General features: G+C 33.3%; 2 protein-coding genes across 2 annotated transcripts; both read right to left on the bottom strand.

The window, feature by feature from the left end:
• Nucleotides 1-1,572: 1,572 nt before the first annotated feature.
• Nucleotides 1,573-11,228, bottom strand: LOC135839357 (protein PFC0760c-like). Its single transcript, XM_065355348.1, has 8 exons — nucleotides 10,881-11,228; nucleotides 9,424-10,802; nucleotides 7,839-9,115; nucleotides 6,135-6,189; nucleotides 5,583-6,072; nucleotides 4,259-4,331; nucleotides 3,499-3,542; nucleotides 1,573-2,159 (listed from the first exon to the last, which is right to left on the bottom strand). Exons 2-8 carry the CDS (start codon nucleotides 9,466-9,468, stop codon nucleotides 1,627-1,629), a joined length of 2,517 nt encoding a protein of 838 aa, XP_065211420.1. The 5' UTR covers nucleotides 9,469-10,802; nucleotides 10,881-11,228; the 3' UTR covers nucleotides 1,573-1,626.
• Nucleotides 11,229-13,579: 2,351 nt separating this feature from the next.
• On the bottom strand, nucleotides 13,580-15,731 carry LOC135841194 (uncharacterized). Its single transcript, XM_065358034.1, has 2 exons — nucleotides 15,341-15,731; nucleotides 13,580-14,617 (listed from the first exon to the last, which is right to left on the bottom strand). Exons 1-2 carry the CDS (start codon nucleotides 15,383-15,385, stop codon nucleotides 13,640-13,642), a joined length of 1,023 nt encoding a protein of 340 aa, XP_065214106.1. The 5' UTR covers nucleotides 15,386-15,731; the 3' UTR covers nucleotides 13,580-13,639.
• Between the last annotated feature and the right edge of the window lie 4,997 nt (nucleotides 15,732-20,728).

The raw sequence follows: 20,728 nt of genomic DNA, 5'->3' as shown, positions 1-20,728 counted from the left end.
TTATGTTTTTTTTCAAGTTGTATTCTATCAACATTTATTTGGGTACATTTTTTTGCAAATTGTTTATTGGAATGATTTTATTTTATAATGTGTTTAAATAGTTACCATTAGATTTAAGATTTTTTATTTTTAAAAAAAATTTGAAAAAAAAAATTTAAATGTTTTAAAAAGACAAAAAAATGTTATATTATATTTATTTTGCAAATTGTACTTCAGCTTGGGTTAGCTTATCCTATTTAATTGTTTTTTTAATTTGTTATTTTATATTGTACGCGATTTTCTTTTTTCTCTAAGGGGGGAAGAATTGTAAGCTCGTAAGCTCGTTACCTACCTATGTTATCTCACCTGTACCCCCCCTCGTACCTACCTACCAACTCTATGTACGCTATGTACACTGTCTGTACAATGTAACACTAAAAATATATTCATTCCATTGTGTGTAACGTTCTAGTATGTTTGTTCTCTCGTTTCATCTCGATTAAACTACGTTACATATATGCGAACTGATTTTCATATTTTCATCAATTGCTTTACTTTTTTTTGTGGAAAATTATAGTTGATGGATCATAAATATAAAGGTACCTCCGTTTTCAAAAATTCGCTAAAATTCGAAAAATCAACTTCGGTGGCTCGAAATTTGGTTTTTGAGGTGTTCGTGGCATGTTCTTTTAGTGAGCTAAATTTCAGCTGAATCAGAGTTGATGATGTTTTTCATTTTACTTTTACAAAAATGTATGTATTAGGTACTTTATTTTAAATTCAATGCTTTGGTTTTAGCTTTTTTTTTGTAAAAAATTTGCAATTTTGGTTGTTAAAAAAATGTTTTTGGCCAGCTTAATTGCTATTGGTATTGACTCCTAAAATATGTTTGCCTCTCAAAAAATTGAAAAGTATGGTTAAAACAGGTGTTCTTCAGTACGTTTTCATCATTTTTTGAACTTTTTGTGATAGAACGGAAAAGGAATAAAATTGGGAAAAAGATTATAAAATTGAACATAACTTAAAATGAAGAAATTACAAACTTTCTGTCAGGTAATATAACTTGGACTTACAAGCGAGGTAGGTACTAGATAGGTAGGTACATAGGTATCTCAAGTGGCAGGTAATTTTTTGAATCGGACAAAGCGGAATCGATAGAGCATGCAAATCACATCAGCCAAAATTTAAAGAGCCGAAGTGCATTTTATAATTTTTGGTGAATTTTTAAAAATCAGATTTGAGCCAAAATTGAAAAAAAATCAAAATTTTACTCAATCGAGTTAGGAATCTGAAATGTGGAATGTACTCTGTTTTCGACCCTTCAAACTGATTGGAAATACTTTCAAATTGTTTTGAACATCAGATTTTTTATAGTTGAAATTCCATAAATCGACTAAGAAATTCAACATGTTGGAGTTGATTAATTTTTTTATTGTTATTATTTTTTTTTAAAATAATTGCAGTCCTTTAAAATTCAAAATAGCTTACCTAGGTTTTTTAACGAGACTCTGCAAAATCATATTCTTGATAGGTCTTCGCCAAGAGAGCTGGATAATAAGAAATGAACTCATTTTCTGTTTGTAAAATGAAACTATATTCTTTATTTGTCGTTTTTTATGGTTTCTAATAAAAAACTCTAATGCGTGATCAAAAGTAAAGCGAATGTGATACCTTTGGCTTAATATAACGAATAAATTTACCATTCACATAAAGGTTATTATGTTCAATCAATACTTTGTCAGTTGACTTGAAATTTTTCAATTCGTAATCGTTTACGTAAAATCTTCCATTCTTCGTGTAAGTTGACACATTATTGCAGAAATTCATAATTACACTTGGTGGTTGTTTTTCATAATAATCGTCATAATCATCTTCCTCTTCTTCCTCACCCTCCTCCACATTATCATCGTCTTCTTCTTCCTCTTGATTTTCATTGCCATCGTCGTCGTCTTCTTCATTTTCTTCTTCATCGCCATCATCATCATCATCTTCTTCTTCGTCAGTGCCATCTTTTGCCTCGTCGTAGTCATCATCATCTTCTTCCTCTCCATCACTATTTTCTGCCTTATCTTCATCTTCCTCTTCATCACTGTCTTTTGTCTCGTCGTCATCGTCTTCTTCTTCTTCCGCATCACTGTCTTCTGCATCATTATCACTGTCGTCATTCTCTTCCTCTCCTTCTTCGTCAGAGCTATCGTTATCACTTGAATCTTCATTTCCATCCGATTCTTCTTCATCACTTGACATGGTACTATTGTTGAATTCATTGTTACCGACATTGTTGATAATTACCCCACTGAAGTTATTACTTTTTGCCTTAGGTATTTTACGAGTAAATTTACCATTCACTCGTAATTTATTGTCAATCATGTCGATGCGATCAGTTGACTTGACGTTTTTTATTTCTTCTCCATTAATGAATAATTTACCATTTATACAGGATGTACTGATGCTGGAGCAGTTGGATATTTGGCCGATGCTTGGACAACTCTTACCGCTGCCCCATGAGACAATTCCGGAATCACCGTAGTCGTCATCAAAATCATTATCGTCGAACCAATCGTCGCTTAAATATCCATCATTTGACATGAAATCATCGAAATCAGAATAGTAATAACGTGACGACGATGGTCTGCTGTAAGAATTGTAACGTCCCCTAGGATATGAATCTATTCTCTGAAAGATAAGCAAATTTTTGTAAGTTCACTTATTATTAGATGCTTAGTTTTTATATAATTGTATTTACCTAAGAGTACAAATGTGCATAGTTAATGCTATAAAATAATTCTCTTACTTCGAATAGGACGATGAAGATTACAAACGCGATTAAAATTTTCATTTTGCAAATGCGTAGTTCTCGAAGGTTTGAACAGGAAAATGGCTGAGAAAGCTCGTGTCGCTGGTTATGTGGAAAAAATTTATCTGGTTCGATGTCTTGACTATTGTAATTTGTTCTTGCACCTGTTTGTAATTGCAGAGACAAGTAAGTTTGGTACCCGAAAATTGCTTAATTTTTCTAGCGTGTGGTAATGTCGCACTTGCAACACAATGCTTGCCAAATTTAAAAATAGGTATTAGTAGACTCGCTGTTGACTGTTTCCCTAATGAGAATACTTGACACGAGATTCAAGTTGCAGGTGTTCAAGGTAAAAGTAGGGAAAGATGAAATTACTGCGTTACCCGCAATCCCCCACCCCCTCCCAAACGCACAAGTGACTATGGAAAAATTAACCCTGCTATATTCTAGTTTTATTTTTATTTTCGATTTCGCCTGTTATGACTTCATTTTTTCTGGAATAAATTATCTACTTACATAGTTTTAGCATGTTTAGATTTTTTTTTCAAAATTTGAAGAAAAAAAATATTTTGACAGAATGTTTTGAAATTCTCCAACCTTTTAAATTTTCTTAATTGGTAATACCTAATGCCCTAATCTTTTATAATCTTCCAACTTTATTTTTTTTGGCAAAAAAATGCTCAAAAAATTCCAAAAGTACCCAGTTTTGCAGCCGATTACACTTTGCAGTTTGTTTTGAGGGCTGTCTATTTTTGCGTCTCGGAGACTTCCCATTGCATTGAAAACGATCAATTTCAATGGGTAAGGGAAGTTCCGAGTGATTTTTTTCAAAAATTGCAATTTTTTTGACTTTCAATGTACCTATAAGTTTTTAAAATTTGAAACCCTGATAGAAAAGTTATGGTACAAGTTGGAGATCCAGAATTTTTCCCACAGTCTTATAAAGTCTCCCATAATCAATATCGTAATTTTTTAAAAAAAAGTATATAGCTTACTTCTGTGATTGAAGATTCCAAGACTTTTGAAATTCGATTGAGGGAAATGTGGAGCTTCATTTCAATGAGCACATGCGTGTATTTCACGCCATAACATATGTACATACTACTTACCTACTGAGAATATTTCGATCAAAACTAGACGTTTTAGTGAAGAGGTAGTTAGATTTAGGTATATTTAACGAGAATAATGGGTATTATCAATTATGTAAGTGACTTGCTTATAGAATAAAATCCTTCAATATTGTACGTGCTGGTTTTGAAATCGACACCTTTTTTTTTTTTTTGTTGAACTTGATGATGATGTAGGTACACTATCATTAAGGAATTTTTCTTGAAAAGTCGTTTTGGTAGAATTTATGGTTAGGCAACTACAAATTTTGCTCGACTCGGCTCGTTTCCTTGAAATAAATGTAATTAAGCTTCTAAAATGTTCGCTGGTAAAATTCCCTGTTTTAGAATTGAAGAAATTCGTGTCAGTAACTACTCCACAAATGCCGGAGAAAAGTTATCATTGGCTGGTGGCTCTAGATCGGTTCGAAAATGGTCGTGATGGTCGCCTGAAGAAGGAAGAGTGTCAACTGAAGAGTTTAAACGATGTGACGAGTGATTTTCTGCAGAAATGGGCGATTATTTAGTACCTATGAGTCATAAAGCTTTTTTTAATTAAACCAAAAAATTGCACCAGAATTTAAAAAAGTTGTAAATTTTCGGAATATCCAACTGATTAAGTAGGTATTGTAATTTTTTTATCTAAAAAGATTAAACACCTACTTACTATTGATGAAACAACATCTTACGATTAACAAAAAGTTATCTAATAACTGAGTACATTTACCTACCGTGCTAGAAGATAACGTAATGATGAATGGAAGTGCAGTAATTTAGTAATCCGCTAATCAATAAATTCAACTACCTATAGAATGTTTCATCCTATCAGCTTATCGATTATCTTGTATTGAATGTATCTATTTTCTATCGTGAACGTTTTAGTGCAATTCTCATCGCTGAAGAATGGAAACGTTCGGTTTACTTTTTAATCGCTGTGTGCATTTTCAAATTATTGCATAAAACGCGCGATTAGTCTATAATTCGATTTACATATTACAAAAAATCTTTTTCAGGAGTGAAGTCTGTGAGATAGATAGAAAACTCGTTTACCTATGTAACGATCATGAAATAAATCTTCAAGTATTGGATCCAGATACATAGATACAACTACCTATGCCTACATAACTAGATAAACTTAACTCATTTTTGATTTTCTGTCCTATACTTAATTAATAAAATCAATGCCTTACTAAAGAACGATTTGAACTGACACTTTCTAATTTGAATGAAATTAAGCTAAATTGAATGAGCATTTCCCTAATCACAGTAACAAAATTTTAGATTCTGAAATTCATTTTCAAATTTTTGGTTCGTTTTTGGACATTGAGAAAAAGGTTTAAGTCATTATAATTATGTTTGTATATATATTAATTATGGCAAAAATTCACCAAGTAAATGTTTAAAAAATGAAATTTTTTTATAAATTTCGGTTAATATTTCTATTTTTATTACGAGTACATAGACATATCTATTATTTACCAAGGTACGCATACGTGGACGTGCTATTCAAGTACCTACCTATTAACTGATTTTCGATGAAAAAAAAAAAATGCTTTAAGGTTTATTTTCTTATTACATCGAATTTGATTAAATGTAACATTTGAATTTATTATTCACGAAAACTTTGTTTCCAACAATTTTTAATTTATCAGAACGTTTGAAATTTTTTATTTCAACATCCTTAATGTAAAATTTATTACCTATCCAGTAAGGATTCAAACTATTCCATCCGTTACAAGTTATATTCATCCCAGAAAAATCATAAATTTTCTTGCCACTATTACTGGAATTGAATTTGTTGGCAGTTTTCGTTTTATTGTTTTTACTCGAGTTCGCCTTCTGTACTGGTTTCTTTACGTTTTTAATCACCTTGGATTTTTGCGAATTAATAATTCTCGGAGGTGTGTTGACACTTTTTGTTATAGTATAATTGGGTACGCGACGACCGTTAACGATGTTGTTCTCAAAGACAATGGTCTTTTTTGGAGAAACTCCGCTGATAAAACTTGTCCGACTACTTGGCATGAAAATATTTTTACCGTAATCATCATCGGAATCTGAATCTGAATCGGAATCTGAATCTGAATCTGAATCTGAATCTGAATCTGAATCAAAATCATAACCACGATACGATGACGATTTAATGAAGCCTCTGGGTCTAGCTCTAGCACCGTAATAGGGTTCTATGCCCTGAAACAATAAATAAGTACCCAAAAAATTAGAAACATCTAATGCTTATACTTAATAATTACTCGAGTAGATAATCCAATTTTAAATGATATTTCAAAAATATGTAGGCTATTCATACTTTGAACAGAACGATAAAAACGACAAACGCAATTGTAATTCTCATTTTTAAATGTGCTTAATGTCGACTTATAGAAAGAAATAACGGAGAAATTTCAACGCAGTAATTTTTAAAGGGAGAAAGTTCGTATTATGGTTTCTTAAACGAACTAAAATTTTAAAGTGTTCATACACTTGGCACGAGTTTCAAGATTCATTTTCGGTATTTCCATCAAGGCGAATACTTAACGAACCTTTTGACGGTATTTGTAGGTAACTTTTAATTTTTCGGAGACGACAAGTTGGTTCTGACAGTACACAATTTGTGTTTAAAGAAATAGAATTTTATTTCATTTGAAGGTTATCTATTTTCAGAGTTCGGGTCACCTCTACATAAATGAAGGTTCAAAAAGAGTGTTTTTTTAATGGAAATGAAAAAAACCTACCTACAAGACGTATACTTACTATATCATCCACCATTTGAAAAATGATTAGAACGTTCCTTTGTAATTGTTAGGTAGGTACCTATCTAATGATAGAGATGGGCAGAATATTCGAAAACAAACGTGATGAATCTTGAATCCAACTCCTTTCAAACAGAGTGAGTAGGGGTAGTATTTGTCCATTTTATATTTTAAAAATATTCTTCCAAAGTCCTTTTTGGTTTTTTGGATTTTGGACACCTTCATCGCTCATTTTGTCTCATATTTCATGTTTTTCAATAACATTTTGAAGTTACCAATTTCTGATTTTTTAAAAATGTATGCAGTTGATTAAAAATCTAAAAAATAATGTAAAAAAATTAATGTTCATAGTAAGATAAATTTTTAGAATACCTTCTTCTGTGGGCATTTTCATATAATTTAGCGCATTAAAAGATCAAAAAAAAAAAAAAAAAACAAATCAAAAACGTTTGAAAACAGAGTGAAACTAATGAGACTTATCAAAGAGATCTTTGCTGAAGTCTACTTGGTTCTTGAAATGCACTGTTGGTTAGGTAGGTAAGTGTATGTACGAGCAGATAAATTTAGTGAGAATTGTAGATTTCAAAGACTTCCTCGAAGTTCTGAAGTTTTTGCTGGCGCATCCGCCTTGTCTTGTTAGATGTATACGTACCTATATATTTTTCATCAAGAAATGAAATGCTCAAGTGCTAGATATCGCATTTTTGAGTACCTACCTGTGCGTTCTAAGGAACTAAGTAAGCGCAATTTGTCCCATATTATGACAAATAGGTAGGTATAAGGCACATTTAAAAGAACTCTCATGTTTGAAAAATTTTATGTATTGGAATGAAACCAAGTAAGTAAGTAGGTAAAAAATTAATACTCACTTCTTAGGCTTACATCCTTGTTTATCAGAAATATGTATGTACTTGCTTACTCGAGTGATTTACTCAGCGTTAGAAGATAAATGGAGTTTCAATTAAAGGATATATGATACCTATACATAAGGTACTAGATGTAGATAGGTACCTAGTTTGGTAATTCTTGCTGCTCCGCGTATTTAAAATTCAAAATTGAGAAATGAGAAGAATACGACCACATAATAAATCAAAATATGCTTTATTTGGTTTCCAGGTACATTTTTCAAATTGTACTTACTTATGTAATTAACAACAAAATGAACTTGCATTTAACCTCATGAAAAGTTTAAATACATAGAATTACATGCTGGTGTTGAACTTGTCGTTCACGTAAACTTTCTTCCCAGCTATCAACAATCTATCACCTCGTTTGTAATTTTTTATCTCAACATCGTTGATGAAAAATTTTCCATTTTTCCAGTACATATCTATTCCACTACACCCATTGCATGTTAAATTAATACCAGAAAAATCGTATGTTTTTTTACCATCATTGACGTTTTTTGTTTTTACTTCTTGTTGGTCTTCTGCTTCATCATTATCGTCGTCATTCTCATTCTCATCTTCATCATCATCTACTTCCTCATTTTCTTCATCATTTTCTTCATCATTTTCTTCTTCTGCTTCTTCTTGCTCTTCATCATCATCTACTTCCTCCTCCTCTTCTTCATCATTTTCTTCTTCTGCTTCTTCTTCCTCTTCTTCATCATTTTCTTCTACCTCCTCTTTGTCTTCATTATCGATTTCCTCCTCCTCTACATCATCGTTTTCCTCATCTGTCTCCTCCACCTCCTCCTCCTCCTCCTCCTCCTCCTCCTCCTCCTCTCCCTTATCGTCATCGTCATCATAATTTTCGTTAATATCTTCATCGTTCTCTTCCTTTTCATCTTCACTAACCTCATCCTCTTCTTCATCATCATTATTCAACTCCTCCCCTTCCTCCTCCTCCCCCTCATCATCATCCTTCTCCTCGTCATCCCCTGCCTCCTCATCCTCTTCTTCCTCCTCATCGTCCTCTTCTTTCGCATTATCATCAATCTCTTCATCAGATTCATTTTCATCCTCCTCATAATTTTCTTCCGAGTCATCATCTTCATCTTCTATTCCATTATTATCATCTTCTTCTTCCTCCTCTTCTTCCTCTTCTCCTTCATCTCGAATGTGTCGAATGAATTTACCATTAATTCTAAGATCATTTGAAATAATTACAATGTTATCTGTAGGTTTTACATTTTCAATTTTTTTACCGTCAATGTACAACTGCCCATTTACGCAATAGTGAAGTATATCAGATGCGTTTATTTTTGCTACAGATGGACATTTATTGCCATTCGCTTCTCGTGTTGGATTGCCACTAAGAAAAGAGCTCCTACCACTTCCAGGGGCGGCAGTGATCTTATCGACGAGTTTGTTATTCACTTTTAACTCATTGAAGGTAATTTCTACTTTATCAGATGGTTTGATGAATTTATATTGTTTGCCATTTATCGTAACTATTCCATTAATGCAGTCAACGTTGATTCCATTACAGAATGTTGTATTCACATACGCACATCCGTTCAAAGCTCGAGGTTCAATTCCCTGAAACAGTTGCACATCTACATAAACGTATGAAGGGACCAGGGAAAAAACCAGGTAAGTCTGCTTTTTCAAGTTTGAAGTCCTCTTACAGGACTTGAAGTAGACCTATGTTTTTTTTTTCTATTTTTTTGAAAAATGAATAGTGTATGTATGTTTTAGTCCTCATCAAGACGGATCCAGAGATACCAATTTAGGTATCTTAATTTCGAAAAATTTGGACTTGACCAGTTTTTTCCGTGGACTCTTCATATGGTATAGATGGGTGGGTAAGTTTTCCTCGATTTGTTTACCTTAAAGATATTTCTTACCTCAAATAGTACGATGAAAATGGCGAGTGTGATGATGGTCTTCATTTTGATAAAGCTTTCCACAAGTATCACGTTCGATTGAAGAATACTTCAGAATATTGTTTAAGGTACTGCTTTTAAAGAAATATTTATCACCAGCTTGTGTAAATTAAAATGTGTTTTTACGCAGTATTTCTTCGTACATATTTGGTTTAAAAAAGGAAATTTACTCATACTCGTAGTTTTGTTAATGAGAATGTGTTTCTACAATATGTCAATCTAGTACATTATAATGTCAAGACTGAAAAAAATCCAACTGCCATAATCGTTAGGGATAACGAACCAGTCGTGTTACTTTCAACAAATTTATTTTTGCTTTTAAAAATGTATCTTGGATGTCGTTGTATGTAGATATATCTAAGTATCTACCTACCTTCCTACCTACACAGAAATTCTGTCATGGATTTTGTTGTTCAAAATTTGTCTTTTCTCTACTTTTTTTGGGGCAATTTTTCAAAAATTTGGGGCCCACAAAATATCCTATAGAACCTATGACCCTTTGAAACTTGATATATTTTGGAAATCGTTTTTAAGCACACATTTTTATTTTTTCTTATCGGTGAAAGAGCAAAAATCGAAATTTTGGGACTTTAGGACCCCTGTGAGACCCATGATTTTACAACTGGGCTGCTATAAATTTGGTGATGGACCATTCAAGGGGTTCGCTTACTAAAAAAAAATCGGGTCAAATCGGTTACTGCACAGGTAGCAATTTGGTATGGTAATCTACGTATGTACAAAACACATTGTACCTATGTACTTTGGTTGGTGAGGTACAGCATTTTGCTAGAAGTATTTCCAACTCAGCGAGGATGAAAAAAAAAACATCACCTAATTAACAGATCTACTTCATTTGAGTGGTTCATGGTACATTTTACAACAGTTATGGTTTATGGTACTTCGTCTGAATGAAAAAAAAATCAATTTCAAAAAAATTTTGTATCAATGAAGAAGTCATAATAATTTTCTTCCCCTTCCTCCTCGTAATCAGCTTCTTCTTCCTCTTCCTCTTCTTCTGATTCTTCTTCCTCTTCCTCCTCCTCCTCTTCTTCTCCTGCTTCTTCTTCTTCCTCCTCTTCCACTTCTTCTGCTTCTCCCTCTTCCTCCTCTCCCTCTTTTTCTGCTTCTTCTTCCTCTTCTTCTTCTGCTTCTTCTTCCTCCTTCTCCTCGACGTTATTTTCCAACTCCTCCCCGTCATCATTATTTGACTCATCCTCTACCTCTTCTTCAACATTATCGTCGGTATCGTCTTGATTTTCTTCATTTTCCATTTCTTCTTCATCCCAATGTGGATTACTATTTGAAATGATTCCAACACCATCTGTGATAAGTTCAAGTATCTGAAACAATTAAATTTAGCCATAGGTATTTGACATTTTCTCCCTGAATTCAAAAAATTGAGTGGAATAATTTCTTACTTCAGAAAGCACGATTAAAGCAATTAACGCGATTATAGTTTTCATTTTGAATTTTTAATTGGACATAGGTTTTCAACAAGTACATAAGTTATCATATCTGGTACAAAAATTTTATAAAATACCTGCACTAAGGAGACTAGATTTGAAGAAATTCTCATATTTTGTCAATTGAAATGTAGGTATAAATACTTTTACACTCACTTGATACCTTTGTAATAATCATTTCTGCGTCTATAGTAAGAGAGGGACGATCACTAGTTAACATTGAATATAATATCTACCGCACCTACTTTAGGTAGCAGATAATGAACATTTACAAGTATAAAATGGTACTTTTGTCGTTATCAAGCGCAAGTCTAACAAAAAGTAATTTGCAAGTATAAAATTAGATATAACAGTTCATTGCGTCTATATGAAAAGAAGCCTTCATTATTCATTAACAAACATCATCAAACTTATTGACAACTTATTATTTTATATGTACGAGTACCTGCTGATTTCATTAATTGCAGCTGTCTATTAGACTGAGTGTATATAGGTACTAGCAATCAGCAAAGTGAAAGGGTTGTAATGGGGAAATATGCCCTGATTGCCTATGGTAGTCCATAGTGTACTCACCGCCTGAGGTGATTATTCGAAGATGAACCTCGTGAAGGTCATCAAGTATTGATTGTTCTAGACGATTCTATGGGCTTAACTCCCTGGGTACCTCTCACCCTACAGTAATTGGCAATGTGTGAACTCTATGACATCACAGACGATTCGCAAACTCGAGGTATTTCTCGTAGATCCTCGAGCTCGCTTCTTTACTCAGTTTTTGCTACTCGCAATGGCAAGTTTTATTGCAATTTTTTCAAATTGAAAATAATTCATTCGCAGCTGTTTCAATTTGACAGTTGGAAAAAGTCATATAAAATTTTTACTTTTCATTTCTCAAACCAAATACCCTTACACTTATATGACTTCTGTTTCCAATTGATTCAAGTAACCTTCGATCATCAATCGTCATGATTTCCATCTCTGAATGATTGATTCAATAAGAATTTCGTGTAAATATGCTTCAAATCAAGTTTTATTTTATTGTTTTGTCAACTTTTAAAATTATATTAGGATGGGGAAAAAAACTATTTCGCTTTCAAACTCCGAAAATGATGCTATGAGTTGGTATTGAATTTACCATTCAACTTGACTTCATTTCCACTAGCGCATCTCCACTTTATCCTCACCGTCTTCGATGTAAAATTTACCCCTGGAAGTAATTCTTGACACGTCTCTCATTTTATCGCCATTACTTGCAGTCTTTGTTAGCGATCTCTTAGAGTTTTCAATAATCCTACGTCGTGGCGGACTTCTGGGTCTGGGAGTATTACGTTTCTTTGCGTTGGAATTGGATCCGCGGCGATTGTTGATGGAGTGGTTCTCAGAGAATAAGCTCAAATCGGACGGAGTGATCTTCTCGACGAATATGTCATTCACCTTTAACTCATTGAAGGTAATTTCTACTTTATCTGATGATTTGATGGATTTATATTGTTTGCCATTTATTGTAAATATTCCATTAATACATTCGACGTAAACTCCATCGCAGAATGACCTATTCACTGGTGCACATCCGTTCAAAACGACAGGTTCAATTCCCTGGAACAGTTGCACGAGGTATAACATGGATATTTACATTTAGGTGAGTTTTTACTCAATTTGTTCAACTTGGAAATTGTTAGTAGGCATATGGAAGTGGTGAAATGACTTACTTCAAATAGTACGATGAAAAGGATGAGTGTGATTATGATTTTCATTTTGATAGCGCGTCGTGCCACAAGTGCCTATCACACGTTTGAACAGAAAATATATACTTCGGGAGTATAATGCTCAAGATACTGCTTTTGAAGGAATATTTACCTACTTCAGTTCTCTGTTGATTGAAATGTGTTTTTACACTTAGGTACTAGGTAGGTACCTCAGTCTATACCTACCTATACCTTCAAGTTTAATTTTAGAGAAAAACATGTATTTGAATTCTTATTAATGAGAATGTGTTTCTGCACGTGCATTCATTGTAATGTCAAAAATGAACCAGCCGTGTTAACGAATTTATTTTTAGCTTTTCAAAATTTTTCTCGACGTTATTCTAGAATGCCATGCCTGTATACTGTATAGGTATGACCATAGAAATTACAAGGCAACAGTATCGTTAAAAAAACTGACAACATCTCTCATCGTGATATTTACTTTGTTGATGTGGTCAGCATAATTTAATGAAAATGTTCATTGCAACTGAAAAGTTTTTATAGAAACTGACACTCCAAGTCAACGATTTGAACAAAACCAAACTGAATAAAAAAAATGATGTCCTTAAACCCCTGAACCAGAATTTGAGCTCCTTTTAAATTCATTTTTGGATGATTTTTGAAAATTGAAAAAAATTAAAGAAAGTTGATGTTCAGTTGTTTTGAAGGCGATTTTGTAACTTTTTGATGTGATATACATTTCTTGAGTAAAAAGAACCAAGGCGAATAATTCCTTCAAATTGCTCTATAAAACTCAAAAGTGAAGTTTAGTCCTCCATAACTTTGATCAGGACTTAATTAGAACCCTGTAGACCATTGTAAGTGGTTACAAGAATTAATACGAGTTTAAGTACTAATAATTGAAAAAAAAAAAAAAACTTGAAATGCTTGAAGTCGTTTTATTTTCTTGTTAACATAAAAATAAACTCATTGATTTGTGATTTCAAACTATGGAAACGATTCTATGATCAACTAAATGTTGGTGTTGAATTTGCCATTCAACTTGACTTCATTTCCATTGATTTCCACTTTATCCCCACGTTTGCAATTTTTTATTTCAACGTCGTTGATGTAAAATTTGTCACCTTTCCAGTAAGAATTCACACCATTACATCCATTACAAATTACCTTCAATCCAGAAAAACCGTAAATTTTCTTATCATCACTGGAAGTAGTTATTGGCACGTCTCCCGTCTTAGCGCTTTTACTTGCGGTCTTCGTTACCGATCTCCTAGTATTTTTAACAGCCCTAGGTCGTTTTGGGCTAACAGGTCTGGGAGTTTTACGTTTCTTTGAGCTGGAATTGGATCCAGGGCGATTGTTGTTCTGAAAGCTGAAGCTCGACTCGTCATTAAAAGCTGCATTATCAAAAACTGCATTGTCAAAACTGTCTTCATTGAATGAATTAAAGTTTCTGGATGGAGAAGTGGTACGATTATTGATAACATTGTCCCTAAGGAGAACGTTGGGTCCGAGAAGATCATTGATTACGTTATCATTTTTGCGTGGTTTCTCTTCGCCATCTCGAATATTTCGAACGAATTCACCATTAATTCTAAGCTCATTTGAATTAATTACGACGCTATCTGTAGGTCTTACATTTTCAATTTTTTCACCATCTACATACAACTGCCCATTTCTACAATAGTGAGGTATATGAGATGCGTTTATTTTTGCTACAGATGGGCATTTATTGCCATTCGCTTCTCGTGTTGGATTTGCACTAAGAAAAGAACTCCTCCCAGTTCCAGGGGCTGCGATGATCTTCTCGACGAGTTTGTCATTCACTTTTAACTCATTGAAGGTAACTTCTACTTTATCAGATGGTTTGATAGATTTGTATTGTTTGCCATTTATTGTAACTATTCCATTAATACATTCAACGTTGACTCCATTACAGAATGTTGTATTCACTGGTGCACATCCGTTCAAGGCGGCAGGTTCAATTCCCTGAAACAGTTGCGCGTGGTATAAGATCGATATGTGTGTAGTTTTTACCAGGCTTGTTGACCGAAAAAAAAATATTTCCGGTTAAGGTTATGGTTGAAAATTAAACAAGAAATTCAAAATGTCGGTTAAAGGTTACGGTTAAGGTTATTTATTTTTTAAAGTTACTGTTAAGGTTCAGGTTACGGTTATTGATGACCATTTTTTTTCAGTTAATGGTCAAGGTTAAGGTTACAATTTTTGGGTGGTAATTTTTCCAGTTGAGCTTAAAATTTTGGTTAATGGTTAAAATTACAGTTGAAAATTTGAAAATTTCCAAAAATGGCAAAAATTCTTTCGGAGTTTGAAATTTTGAAGTTTAAAAATTTGAAAAACTGCTAATATTTTTAATCTTTTGATCATTTTTTTTGATTAAAATTTCAAATCACTATAAATCACATTGAAAAAAAACTCAGATAAAAAGAAATTAATTTTAAAATTTTGTAACCGGTTTTTTTCTAAACATTTTTCGGGTTATCGGTTATGGTTAGTGATATTTCAAAAAAAAAGGTTTTTTGGTTACGGTTAATTTTTTTTTCGGTTAATTTACTGGTTAATTTGCGGTTACGGTTAATGGTTAAAAACCGGTTAACAAGCCTGGTTTTTACTTGATTTGTTTGTTCAACTCAACTTAGAAAAAGGTACTTAGTAGATAAGTACTTATGTGGAGGAGGTGAAATATCTTACTTCAAATAGTACGATGAAAACGATGAATATGGTTATGGTTTTCATTTTGATAGCGCGTGCCACAAGTATCACGTTTGATTGAAAAATAGTTCAGAGTAGTGCTCAAGCTTCTGCTTTTAAAGCAATATTTATTCCAGTTCTTGTTAATTGAAATGTGTTTTCACACTTGGGTAGGCACCTCTACCTATACCTACAAGTTAAATTTCGAAGAAAAATTTATTTGAATTCTTGTTAATGAGAATAATATGTTTTTGCACGTGCATTTAGTTGTACGTATGTAATTTCAATACCTATCTACCTACCAAAAAAAACTCAAATTTTTATGATCATTAAGCATAATAATGAACCACCCGTGTGAACTTTAACGAATTTATTTTTAAATTTTTAAATTTTTTTTCCGACGTTGTTGAAATGTGCAAAAATTCAATCATTATCGTCGATATTTTTTGTCATTCTAAAGTGTAGGCCTGCTCGTTATACTTAGGTATGATCATAGAAATCACAAGACAAGTGTATCGTTTAAAAAACATACTGATGTAACATCTCTAATCATGTCTCATGATACCTTTCTACTTTGTTAATGTGGTCAGCACGAGCACGATTAATGAATGCCTACATATTGCAACTGAAAAATTCTTGTATAAACTGCCACTTTTCAAGTCAAACAATTTTGAAAGAAACTGAATCGAAAAAGAATGTCCTAAAACCCCTGTAACCATGCATTTGAGCTCTTATAAATTCATTTTTTGGATGACGATTTCTGAAAATTAAAAAATTAAAGAAAGTTGTTCAGAATTTTAACGGTGGTTTTCCAACTTTTTCATGAGATTTAGTGGACTGCTACATAAGCAGCAACTAGCAACCAGCAACTGGCAACTTGGCAACCAAATCAAAAAATTTTGATTTGGTTGCTAGTTCCAGCCAATAACCGAGCAACTTCTTATCATTTTCGTTCCACTGACGCGAAACGAAGTTGCTAAGTTGCCGAGTTGCCGCTTATGTAGCAGTCCACTTACATTTTTTGAGTAAAAAGAACCAAATTAAACATTCGCAATATTTATTTTTTTGGAGCCTCCAGTGAGTTTTAAATTCCTCCAGAAACACTACACGTATAAATACTTACATTCTTTCTTACTACAGTAGTAGGTAGGATGAAACTGCCTTTATCTCGGATTTTAGGTTTTATGTTATTGGTGATTTTTGAGCACATGAGAGGCTTTCAATCCGTACCCAGAAGGTGGTAATGGTAATCCCCTCCCCCTTCCAAATGAGTTTTCAGGGGCTTTACGCTATCTTCGGCTGTTTTAAACCGATTCATTTGAATTGAAACTTAATGTGAAGGTGAAGATACTTGAGAGTAATTATCTTGAATTTTTTCGATTTTTTTTTTACCTCAACGACGACCTCAAAATCCACTTTGAAAACTTCAAATCAATGTAGAAGGGAGTCCAAACTCTGGGAAACACTAAATAAATTATTTTCACATTTTTCAGTATCTTTTTTCTATTACTGGTGATTTTTTCAGAATTTTTTGAGTGCTGACCCCTGCTTCATGGCCATAAAATCATTTGAAAACCAGTTTTTCCCGCCCAAAGTGGCCAATTTTAATGGAAAATTTTTTTCTTCGCGATATATGTATAATCAAAGACTCCGAACTACACCATCAGCTTGAATTTGCACCGAATTGGTAATTTTTTCCAAGGTTTACCATTTAATGAAAAAAATTGAATCGCGTCATTTTGGGAATCCCTGACACCCTTTCCGGATGACCTACATTAGCTTAAATTCATACCCAGATTTAATATACACTCGACATACATGATTTATTACAATTTTAGCAAAATTATAAATCTTCGAAATTGAAGCTTAGGTAGGTAGATACCTATCAAATCATCCTAGAGGGTACAGGTATCACGAGCTGTTTTCTTATTGAGGTAGGTATCACCTGATATGAATGTGCATAACCTCCTTATTTGAAAATTAGTGATATGAATGATATTGCTGGAGCTTCCAAAAGTCTGCACTTCTTTTTAGAGATTTCGAATTACTTCCGTGAGAATTTAGAATTTACAAATTGGTTAAAAATTCATTTCTGAAATAGCACTCATTTGCAGCATAACCACTCAAAAACAGTCAAGAGAGTGCCCAGTTGTCAAAAATTCCTTCTGTATCAAGGGTAGACAATTTCACGAATTACCCAACACTTTCTTGTCATTTTTCTCTTGTTTTGAAAACTTTTCCCAGAATTTAGCGTGAAAGTCTAGTCTACTAAATGTCAAGTTCCATTAATTTTGAAAATAAATTCACTTTTATTTTTAAAAAAATACTTACTTACCTACCTAGTTATAATGGCCCTTACTGAGATGAACTATTTCAAGATGGAACCTTCTGTAATCGTCTCAGAATGTACCTAATTTTCCTACTCGTTGGTACATATACATGGCCAAAAATTATACAATTTCCAGAGGGCATGGCACTTTGCTTCTTCAATTTTCAGATCAGGCATGTTTTATCGAATGCGCCGATTTTTAGGTATTAAATCTTGAGGAGAATGAAAAAACGTCATACGTAAAATGACTCCAATCAAAGCATGCAAAAGAGCACTTCTCAGATTTTATTCTAAGGCTCCAAAATATCTCATTTTTTCAAGTTTTCTTCCAGTAGGTAACTTTTGATCGAGATTTCCATTTATATTAGGAGTAGGCAGCTATCTACGTAATGATTGATTGAAAAGAAAAAAAAAATATTAAAATGCTTCAAGTCAATACGTATTTTATTTTTTTATGAAGGTTATCAGCTTTAAAAATACGAGTACCTACATGATAACATGAAAAAAAAACTTCTTGATTTCAAACCATGGAAATTCTTGAAGAGGGAGAAACAAAAGGAGGCGAAAAAGGTCAAAAAAATCAAAATCAACTTTTTAGAGCAATTCGGAGAAGAGAAACCTCACAAACCGACTTGAAAGGCTGGAAAATTTGCATGTGTGTTTGGAGGGGTCCTAGGTATGCCTTTTAGGGGGTTTCGACTTTTCAGCTGTAAAAAATAGATTTTTGCGCCTTCTCAATGGTTTTCAGCCTGATTTTCCTGAAGTAAAAATGGAATAAGGCTTATACAGTCAGTTATAAGTCGAGGATTGGGAGTGGGACCTCTCACAAATCTATTTCAGGGTTTCATGAGCCCATCTTCATCGACTTTACGCTTATCTTGGTATTTTTATGGTACTTACATGCAAGGTAGTTGTACATACTTTCCATTTGCTTCCATATTCGTCATAACCCAGATGTGTTTGGGAATCTCTAGTCATACAATCCTTTTGGGACATTGGCGGTCATTTCGCATCGGACATTCGGATACAGTTTTTACCCCCTGTGGTTCTATTGTACTCTACTAATTGGTACATTCGGATATGCGACCCTTGTCATTTTTTACTTGTTTTGAGAAATTTCGCCATAATTGACCGTCAAAAGCTATAGTCTAAGTATCGAATTTCAAGTTCCATTAATTTTGAAAACAAATTCACTTTTATTTTTAAAAAATTACTTATAATGGCCCCTGAATTGAACTAAGTATTTCAAGACAGGACTCTCTGTAATCGTTTCAGACAGTGGGTACCTACTTAATTTCCCGTATAGGTACATACATGGCCGAAAATGACAAAATATCAGGTTGGTCTGGTAGGTACCTATGTTTCATCGCATGCATCGATTTAAAGGCACTTAAGGAGTGTGAAAAAAATCCATGAAACGGCATCAATCGAAGCATGTAAAAAAGTACTTCTCAGATTTTATTCTAAAATTCCGAAAATATATTCCAGTATAGGTAACTTTCGATCGAGATTTCCATCTCTATTACGAGTACAAATGATTATTGATTGAAAAGAAAAACAAAAAACTTTTTAAATGCTTCAAGTCAATGTTTTATTTTCTTGTTAATGTACTTACCTACATCAGCTTTTAAAATAATTATGTTAACATGAAAAAAAAGTTCTTGATTTCAAACTATGGAATGAAAATGATCCTGTAATTGACTAAATTTTGGTATTGAATTTACCATTCAACTTGACTTCATTTCCATTGATTTGCAGTGTATCTCCGCGTTTGCAATTTTTTATTTCAACATCCTTGATGTAAAATTTGCCACCTTTCCAGTAAGCATTTGAACCGTTACATCCATTACAAATTACCTTCAGATCAGAAAACCCGTAAACTTTCTTATCGTCGTTATTGGAAAAGGTTGTTGGCTTGTTCATTGTCTTTGGCCTTTCGCTTTTACTCGTACTTGCACTCCTTGTTAGCGATTTCTTCAGGTTCGTAACAACTCTAGCAGGTCGTCTTGGGCTTACAAACCTGGGAGTTTTACGTTCCATTTCTTTCCAATTAGATCCCGGACGATTGTTCATGAAATTGTTCTCAATAACAAAGCTGGAATCATCTGGAAAAGCTCCACCATCAAAACTGTTTTCATTGAATGAATTAAATTTCCTGGAAGGCGAAGGAGTGGGGCGAGGGCGATTATTGATGACATTGCCCCTGAAGACAATACGCTTGTTCGGAGCAACACCGCTGATAAAACTGGTTCCGTTGTTAGGTCCTAATAAATCATTGATCGCGTCTTCATCTTCGCGTGGCTCTATTCCCTGAAACGGTTGGGAAATTTAAATTTATAAATAGGAGTTTACTCGGAGTGATCAATCTTATCTAATAATGAAATTTGAAAAAAAAAATCTTACTTTGAATAGAACAACGAAAGCAACCAGCGCGATTGTAATTTTCATTTTTGAATGTTTCACTTATAATGTTAAATTTGAAAGGTAAGTGTAGAAATAACTGAGGAAAAAATTCTATACGCGGTTGCTTTTTAAAGAGAAATTTTCATGAAATTTTTTGAATAGTTACACTAAATTTAAAATATGTTTCAACACTTGTATTTAATTTGGTACTGGTTGTGACAGCGGTTTCAGGATTTCGTTTCAGTCTTCTCGTTAAGGTGATCCATTACAAACCTTTTGATGATATTTATAGGTATTTTTAATTTTTGAGAAAGGTCATTCGGTTATGGTAGTATGGTGATGCAACATTTATTTCTGTCTGTGGAGAAATGTACTAAATTTTATTAGGTACCTACGTATAAGTAGGTAGTTCAAAGTTTGCAGAGCTCAAGTTATAATGTCGTTGAGTTGAAATCAACGAACGAATGTGATCCTCTAAACCATTTTCACTTTTTGAAATACTTATTTCCAAGAAGAATGTGTTTAGAAACCTCCATAATAAAAATGTTATTTTTCTTGATTGAATTTTTGGCTAGCGTGCCTATTTCAAAAATTAAAAGAGCTCATTAGAGGGGGGAGAGGTGATCACTGCAACTAATTTGTGTTTTGAAAGCAAA

Source organism: Planococcus citri, chromosome 3, assembly GCF_950023065.1.
Source record: "Planococcus citri chromosome 3, ihPlaCitr1.1, whole genome shotgun sequence".
Lineage (NCBI taxonomy): Eukaryota > Metazoa > Arthropoda > Insecta > Hemiptera > Pseudococcidae > Planococcus > Planococcus citri.
The sequence above is the reverse complement of the archived record's forward strand: the minus strand, read 5'-3'. Positions and strand labels throughout refer to the sequence as shown.